Raw genomic sequence first — 9,029 nt, 5'->3', positions numbered from 1 at the left:
CTACGGGAAGCCGAGGCCAAAGAGGTGTGTTGCCTCCGCCAGGGGGCCATAAAGGTCCAAACTCCCGGCTTCGGCTCAACCTCCAGGATCCCCTTTTCCCCGGACACGGCTAAGCCGCGCACGGTTAAGCGCGGGAGGGTCCAACCCCCATGTGCTCGGGTCCGTGGTGTCGCAACACACCAAACGCCTGCTTACGCAGACGCCCCTGCGGGAGTCAAATGCCTTAGTGAGGTCAACTGCGAGAATAGCTTTAGTGAGATGAGGAATGGTATCAACAAGCACGTCGTGCGTAACTTGGAGTAGGGCATCCTGCGCAAATAGACGCGCACGAAAGCCCACCATACTGTGGGGAAAAGTTGATTTTCTTCCATGTACGTTGTTAGTCGGGCAAGGATTATGTGCTCGAATGCCTTGCCGAGATAGGATTTAAGATAAATGGGACGGATGTTCTCGAGCGTGATGGGCTTGTGGGGTTTTGGGATAAATATGAGTTTGCCATGCTTTCAGGAGGCAGGGAGTGTACCTGCTTCCCAGAAATCTTTAAAGTGACTAGGGTGAGATATGGAGGTATCATCAAGATTACGTATGGCAGCATTCGTAATTTGATCTTCCCCGGGTGAGGTATTGCGCAATTTCAATAGGGTTGCGCGAAATTCTGACTCTGTAATAGGGGCGTCAAGCTGTGGTTGGGGTGAGCCCGTGTACTCGGGATGATTGCAAGTAAGACCGGGGGTGGTATAAGCGCATTTCACCTGCGCGAGGAAGGCGTCGGTGTCCTGCCGATGGTTATCAGTGACGCGGGGAATGCTAAGAAGCTTCTGAGTTTTAAATTGCGTGGGATCTAGCATGTGTAGTAACAGGTGTCAAGCGCGGGTTGTGGGGATAATGCCGCGGAGGCCGTCACAAACCTCAGTCCAGTTAGCTTTGCGGAGAGTGGCACTATGGTGTCCTATTTGGGATTGAAGCTGGGTGAGTTTGAGTTTTAGTTTCCTGTTGTGCTTTTGAGTTTTTCCACCTTCGCGTTATATTGTCTTGAGCTTCAAGGAGGTGGGCGAGCTTACTGTCGATAACAGGGTTGTCTGGAGTATAGTATCGACCGTTTGGGTATGTTGGCGAGTGTCCTTCTGTAACTAAGTAGTCCAGGTGTCTAGGTCGAAGGGGGCCTGTGCTGGCTGCGCTTGCCCAAATTTACGGAGCTGGTCCCAATTAGTGTGCCTAGCGGTAAATTTGCGCTTAGGTCGGCGATAGTTTACTGCTATGCGAATTAGATGGTGGTCGCTACCTAGTATGGCTTGCGTTATTTTCCACTGTAGATGGGCGAAGTTTCTACTAAGCATGAGGTCTGGGCTAGTGTTGGCAGTAACGATTTTACCAATCCGTCTAGGTAGGCTGAAATCATTAAAGATGGTCAGGTGGAGCACCAGTGTTTCATTGTATAAAACTGTGCCTCTGTGGTTGGTGCGTCGATAGCCCCAGTCCACGTCAGCGCAATTAAAGTCGCCGGCAACCAGTATGGGGTGTGATCCGGCCATTAGAGTTACTGATTTGAGGAGTGGGCGGAGTAGGTGAATAGGCTGTCGCGGGAGAAGATAGCAGTGAAGAATGGACAGGAGAGATTGTGCAGGGGTGGGGGGCAAAATTTCGATGAAGGTGTGAGCAATAGGGGAGGTAATGTCGTGCACCGCGTAATGCAAGGAGTTGCAGACGTATGTAACCACCCGAGGAAGATCAGTGGAGTCCGATGGGATAACAGCATATCCTGGCAGTTGCCTGCAAACATTGGCGTCCTGGATAGCGATAATATCTGGTGGGGTAATAATTGGTGAGCAAGAAAATGTTAGACAGGGTAGCAGAAGCAGCAGCCGCTGACCCAGACTTGCAACTTGTGTTGCACTGCCTTAAGAACGGCGGAGAAAGTAGTGGCGCGATGATACCGGTTTTCCCTGAGTTATCAGAAGTTCAAGGCATTGTGATGAAGGAATCAAAAGTTGTTATCCCAAAGCTCATGAGAGCTGAAATGTTCACTCGTATTCACTAAGGACACTTAGGCATAAATGAGTACAAAGCAACAGCCCAGAACTAACCCTGTTCTGGTCAGGACTGAGCGGCGACATCGAAAATATTGCCAAATCATGTGCCGCTTGTCAAAAATAGACATATAGGCAGCCCAGCGAACCGATGGTACTTAGACAGATCCCAGGTTTGATCTCTTCGTGTACGGCGGAAACTCCTACTTATGTGTGTTGATGCATTCCCAAATTTTCCAGAAGTCGAGAAATTAGCTGACACAACAACAGGAACTGTCATAAGTAAACTTAGGGCAGTTTTTTCACGATACGGAATTCCTGTGGAAGTCTGCACCGATACCGGTCCGCAGTTCTCATCCCATGAATTTGCCCTGTTCGCATCCAGATACGACTTCAAACACGTGACGTCAAATCCAAGGTTCCCGCATTCCAATGGTCTCACCGAGAAGGGTGTCCAAATCGCCAAGGGATCACGAAGAAAACAAGTGAAACAAGGCAGGAATTCCCGCTGGGTCTACTCTGCTATCGTTCGGCCCCTCTTGAAGAAGGCCGCTCCCCAGGAGAATTTCTGCAGGGCAGAAGGTTACGTACTCGGCTGCGAGACTTCTTGCCGTGCCCCAGTGAGCAAGCACTTAGGCGCCAACCTCGGCTATCATCAAACAGGAAACCACTACCCGAACTCCAGAAAGATGCAGTAGTAAGAGTACGCAGAGACACGTGGGACCGAAAGGCTCGAGTCATGGACCTGGTGGCGCCGAGGTCCTATCGCGACGCTACACAGGACAACCAGATACTCCGACGCAACCCGCAACCCCTTCTAGCCACACGTGAGCTTTACAGATGGACTTGGGAGAAGATAAATCCGAGAGCGTAGAGGTTTCTCAGGCGACGATGCCCGGGAGGGCGTTGCCACCCCAGTCATATGCAACTGCGCCATTTCAAAGAACGGCAGCTGCTTCACAGTCAACAATACTGCGCACGCAAGCCGTGCCAAGGTGATCCACCCGGCAAAGACAGCAACCCATTCGTCTGCATTACGGCCAGGATTTCAAACAAGTCTCGTATCTTACTCTCCACTTATAACACCATCCCGAGGGAAGATGTATCGTCAGGTCGCGCATGCGCTCCTGGAATGGCCCTTTCCGACTAACGAAGCATGTGTCTGCTATGTGACAGTCAACCAAAGCTATATATACCTAAAATCATCCATGAATAAAACACTTGTTCTTGTTGATTCAATGCTGTGTGGTCGTCACTGTGCACCGGAACAGCTTAGCTCTTTCAATCTGTGCCGTACTGTTGTGTGCGACACGTTGTCAAATGCCTTTTTTAAACCAAGGCCAAGAATGGCTCTGGTTGATCTACTTGGGTCGTAGCCGTGAGGTTCCGCGCGCCAGTATGCTGTATTGCCGCGCGCCGTATGCTGCATGTGCGAGTGAAAACGTGCGAGAGTGAGCGGGCGATCGCGGCTCAATCTCGCGCACGCAAGGGAGGGAAAGGAAGCGCGGGTCTTTCGACGCCCGCAAAGCTCCGGGGGTAGGGAGGGATCGCCTCTTAAGCCGCAACCACACATACGCCTTGGAAAGCGTCCGCACGCGCCGCGCTCACTCGACGTCACGTCGCGTTCGATAGAGGAAGAGGGCGCTCACCCAAACGATGCACGAGTTGCCGCGTGTCCCTGCGCGTTTCGTCGCGGCTGCCATGTTCACCTACCGAGCGCGCGGAACGACGAACACAAAGCACGCAGCTTGCCTGGGCTTGCCTGCACGCTCCGAGTCGTTCCGGAAATCACGCTGGTTCGCCGTGGTCACGTCATAGGCGTTCTATGGTCACGTGAGGAGCGTCGCGTGGGCGACGCGGTGGCAGCTTCCGGCGCGGGCGTGAAAATTCTAGCATTGGTAGGTGTCCACGCCGCAAATCGTCCACACGCGACGCAGTCTCCGCGCCTGACGCCGTACGCGTCCAGGCGCGATGCGGCTGCGGACGCTTTCCAGCACGTACGTCTGGTTGGGGCTTTACTGCGGGCGGCCGCGAGCGCCCACCTGGGCCGCAAGGCTCCGGGGGGAGGTTAGGGAGGGGGGCCATTCTACGCTGTATCTTGAAAGCCATCTACGGCGTGCTCAGAGTCCGCTTTGCGCTGTGTTTTCGCGGTTGATGCGAGCGGCGGCACGAAAGTCAATTCGTTCGCCGCTGTTCCCGCGCTTACTCATTCCATCGTTTTGACATCGAGTTTCCGTGGTCTCTAGTGAGATGCGTTCATGTTTCCTTGTGCGCGCATGACACCATGCTCGTTCAATTAGTTTGCCTATGTTTACGAGTTTACACGGCCGATAAAACTACTATCCACACTTCCCATAATCTCCACTAATTTGCTCTCCCAATCGATGATTCGCTTTTCGGGCGACACTGCCAATGTTTTTTTTAAATACTTCGCCTATTTCCCAGTCGGCGAGTCGGTATCGGCGTAATTGTTTTCCCCAAGCTTCCGCTAAAATAAATTTAGAATGTGTCGAGTGCTCGGCGAAATCCAACCTGTGCCGTACGCATTTCTCAAGCGCAGTAACCCAATGCTTTAGCACCCTGCGCCACGACTGCCGGCGGGTTTAGGAGGAACTAATGGTATCTTTCCAACCTTTATCGTCTTGGTGTGCCGTGAGTGAATTGAGCAGGTACAGGTGCGACAAATTTACTTGAGAACGCCTGCTTGGGTAGCGATTGATAAATAAAGGTTTTAAAGCTGAGATAGGTGTCTGTGCAATCGTGCCGTAATTCATTCGAAGTCAATATATTCTGATCCCTAATTCTACGGTGCCAGCACCACAAACCTGGTTGCGGAGACGCCGTTTAGTTGAGTTTTCTTTGTAGTGTCTCAAGGGTATAGACGTTGTTTTTTGTTGGGGCCAGTGGGACGGCAAAATCGGCTGCTGTTGGGTTGCGGCGTTTAGCAAAGCTTTCTTTGTAACGTCGGAAGGAATAGACGTTGTGGCCTGGGAGATACAGCAGGACAAAACTGGCTGTTATTCGGAGGCAGCGTTTAGTACAGCTTTCTTTGTAGCGTCCGACGATGTAAATGGTGTGGTCTGCGGGGGCTATTAGGAAGAAATCGGTCATTGATGGGTTGCGGCGTGTATTTAACTTTCTTTGTAGCTTCCGAAGATGTAGACGTTGTGTTATCGGGGGGTCAGCGGGACAAACATGGATCCAATAGGCGGTCACGTGTCGTAACGCTTTTCATGTAGGGTCCGAAGGCGTATTGGCGGTTCCTGTGGGAACCATTGGAACAGAACCGGCTGCTGTTGGGGGGGTCGCCTTTAGTAAACCTGTCCTTGTCACCTTCTAAAGGGCACACACAGTAGTGTCTGGTGGCGCTGTGCTGCATGCGTGTATTATAGCGATCAACATTCCTACTCTCCTTCCCTCACTACAGATTGTACACAAAGCCGTCTTCAGCAGTGCGGCTTGTTGCAACATTGATTCAATGTGAACCACGTAAACGTCGACAGTCACTGTGAGAAGGGTTCTGGCGCAATTTATCTGCACTACACTGATGACCGTTGACTGGGCTTCTCCATTCTCTGAATGCTGCCGTTATATTTGACGAGTGCGATTGCTGAAGAATATCTGCCTACCAATCGTAATACGATCATGCGTTAGTGATAGTCACTGCCGACAATTTTACTCAGGGATACTAGCTATTTTTATGACGTTATCAGTGACCTTTTCCGCCTATGCGAACGTGTTTACACGTTGGTATGACCTTTGTCTGAAACCGTTAAACTTTCCATCATCAACATTTCGTCTTGTTGTTGAACCTGAACATTTGCCATGCCTAAAGGTCCAGTCTTTGTCGATTAGCCTTTCAAATCTGTTTCATAATGCACGTGTGCCTATTGTAAGAATGCCGAAATGATTAAGGGGTAAACAAGCCAGCAACAGCCGTCACATTAGTTATTACTGGTAGCCGCTTTTATTCCGTCCGCCGGACTTGGAAACCGTGCCATACAAGTACCACGTATAAAAAAAATGGCACAAAATGCGCTCTATAAATCCGCGCATCCCTTGTGGCCTTTATTTTGTGGTGCTCATTTTTGGCACTTTTTCTACATTCTGCACAGCAAACTAGCTCACTGTCTAGTCGTCATTGCTCGTGGCTTGTTGAACTTTGGTATTGAGGAAACATAAGCTCCACGTATTTAAGCCACACTCGGGAAATTGCGCATCAATAAGAAAGTCACGACGATGTGATGTCCTCTTGTGTCAACTGAGAATAGGGCATACGTATGGAACCCATTGTTATATTTTGACTGCTGCTGAGCTTCCCATGTGTGGTAGATGCGGCGAGAGGCTAACCGTCCTTCACGCGCTACTGGAGTGTTCGGAAGCATATGCTGAAAAGCACTTTGCACTAACTTACGGAGAGCATATCCCACTTCATACAGCAATGTTTCTCGGTAAGGAACCATTATTTGACACAAAATTGGTTTTAAGTTTTTTACATGAAGTCTCCACGCAACATGCAAGTAGACGTGTCAATATTATCAGCCCAATAACTCGTAGCGCAGTTTCTCTTGAGAGGCCGCTGCTGCGTTGGTAGCGTTGTGTATAGCCCAGGCCTCCAAGCGCTTACATTCCAAGGGCTTTGGTAAGGGAGTAGCGCAACTTCCATTGAAACATTTCAGTCTATCACCCCTTCGTAGGACATTTTTCATGTTCATCCTATGAATCACTCCACAGCCCGTATGCAACTGTCATAGTTTCAATACATATGCATTTTACGCGCTTTGCAGCGAGTGCTTTAGGCCACTATACAGCCATGTGCCATTCAGCCATGTACCCCTTGCCATGGACCACACGATTGACTATGTCATACCATTTCTTGGCGCTCCTTAGCCATTACTGGCCCTTGCGCCACAAGCCCTATACATCATCATCATCATCATCATCATCATCATCTCATCATCAACTACACAATACTTCGAATGCACCTGTTCTCTTCTACGCGTGGCTAAAGTTGTTTCAAGCAATCTTGCGCTCATTTTGTCTGTTTCCTAGCATGTGTATTCACATGACGCCTGCTGTTACACCGCAGTGCACAACACAGGGCTGCTGTGCCGTGCGGGTCCACCAGAGTTAATATAGCTGATGACAGTCATTTGCTACTAAGCAGCAATTCGTGAGCACCGCGTATAACTTCTCTGCAGTGAAACGTTCCTCTCAAATTAACATTAACCCTTAGCACACAAGGTGTTCACTGCATTTGAACGGTCAAGGAAAACGAAAAGGTCAGCGATAAAATATCACACAGATGTGAACATTGTTCGCAATTTTTCCCCATACAAACTGGCCCCCCCAGCTTGTCATTAAAATGTCACGACCGCTGTCAGCAGTCTGACGGTAACATCCACGTTGCACGCTGCAGCAGGTAACTTTTCGCACCTGTGATGTATGGGAAGCCTACTCAACGCGGATTTATTTTCAGTTTGTACTTGCCACCGGATGCCTCTCTCAATTTTTAAAAGTGATAAGTTGTTTCCCATACTTATTTGACTAGTTTAAGCATATTTACTACGCAAGCATAAAAACAACGTGCACTAAGTTTCAACGTGTTTCTGTGGTCAGCAAAAGCAATGAAGATCTCTAGAAAAAAATACATCGTTACTTGCATTACAGTATGTCATGTCCTGCTCTTCGCCGGCCTTGTCTGGAGCAACGTTTACTGTATTGTCAAGAGCCACAAGCCCAGTGCTAAAGGAGATTCGAGTGATAATGTGTTCAAAGGAGAATTGGCGCCAATGAACATATCCGAATGGAAGGTAAAGCACGCATGTCGAAATGGGAGTCTCAGGATACTGTTTTTTGTCCACACGGCGCCAAAGAACATCGAGAAACGTCGCTGGCTTCGCAAGACCGTAGGTGATCCGAACATTGTGTCCATAATGAATTCAGTCATCATTTTCTTTGTTGGAGAAACGTCTCAGTGGGATGAGCATGAGGCAGTTTCAGACGAAGCGATTCGCGAGGGAGACGTTGTGGTGCTCAACTTCAAGGACAGCTACAAGAACCTAACGCACAAGTTCCTCCTTGGGGCAAAGTGGGTCTCCGACAACTGCCGTCTCGACTCTGCAGTCACGATTGTCAAACTGGACGACGACGTTTTAGTGAACGTGTTCGCCTTGTCCTCGTACCTGAATAGTGGAGTGATGGCGCTGACCGGATTCCATTGTAATGTTGTGACAGGTGCTGTGCCCTTCAGGACACGAAACTCTAAGTGGTACGTGAGCGAGAAGGAGTATCCGTTGCGATTCTACCCACCTTATTGTGCCGGTGCAGCCTTCATTATGCAACCAGCTGTATTATTCACGATATACAACGCTTCAAGACATGTACCCTACCTGTGGGTGGATGACGTATACGTCACCGGTGCCGTGGGCGAATATGCTAACATCACTCTTGTAGACATGTCTCAGTATATAATACTCCGTCAGCACAAGAGTAAGCCTACTGTAAAAGACACAACTGTGTTTGTTCACACAGGCTGGTCCACAACAATGACATCCAAAATGGAGAAAATGTGGCACCGTTTCAAGCAGTACAACCGGACAGCGAAGTATAACTTTAACAGAAATGTTCGTGCTTACTATCGCAGCGTTGGATAAAAATCTAACCAGACCGCATTTTGTGCATGTGAACATGAATTGAATTTATGGGGGGCTAGACAAAGATACTGTTCGAATTTTGTTTTGGATTTGGAACCTTTTATGACGCCTCTTACAGCTGCTTTATTTTATAAAGGATTCCGGAGCAGCGCTTAAACGCTTAATTTAACCTCACTGGGTCGAATAGTTTCCTTCTTGGTGGGACATCTTGAGTGCGCTGCTTTCACTTACAGTGTATGAGTTGCGAGAACCTCAGTAAGAACAAATCGTGGTCAAACTCGTTTATGCTATTGCGGCGATAATGGTTTAACCAAATCATGTGCCAGTGGCGAACATTATAGAGAAC

The 9,029-nt window shown here is 49.2% G+C and overlaps 1 protein-coding gene across 1 annotated transcript; it reads left to right on the top strand.

Annotated features, from left to right (window-relative positions):
- The first annotated feature begins 7,963 nt into the window (after positions 1-7,963).
- LOC119444480 (beta-1,3-galactosyltransferase 5) lies at positions 7,964-8,640 on the top strand. The gene is made up of 2 exons (XM_037708875.1): positions 7,964-8,298; positions 8,562-8,640. Exons 1-2 carry the CDS (start codon positions 7,964-7,966, stop codon positions 8,638-8,640), a joined length of 414 nt encoding a protein of 137 aa, XP_037564803.1.
- Positions 8,641-9,029: the final 389 nt, after the last annotated feature.

Source organism: Dermacentor silvarum, chromosome 3 (assembly GCF_013339745.2).
Source record: "Dermacentor silvarum isolate Dsil-2018 chromosome 3, BIME_Dsil_1.4, whole genome shotgun sequence".
Classification (NCBI taxonomy): Eukaryota; Metazoa; Arthropoda; class Arachnida; order Ixodida; family Ixodidae; genus Dermacentor; species Dermacentor silvarum.
This window is presented reverse-complemented; position numbering and strand designations above follow the sequence as displayed.

What these genes read in the sequence shown, in the direction of transcription:
- LOC119444480 (XM_037708875.1), top strand. Translation starts at nt 7,964, where the DNA reads ATGAATTCAGTCATCATTTTCTTTGTTGGAGAAACGTCTCAGTGGGAT. An exon ending in AGGACACGAAACTCTAAGTG is followed by an intron (nt 8,299 to 8,561) that starts GTACGTGAGCGA and finishes TTGTTCACACAG; the next exon opens with GCTGGTCCACAACAATGACA.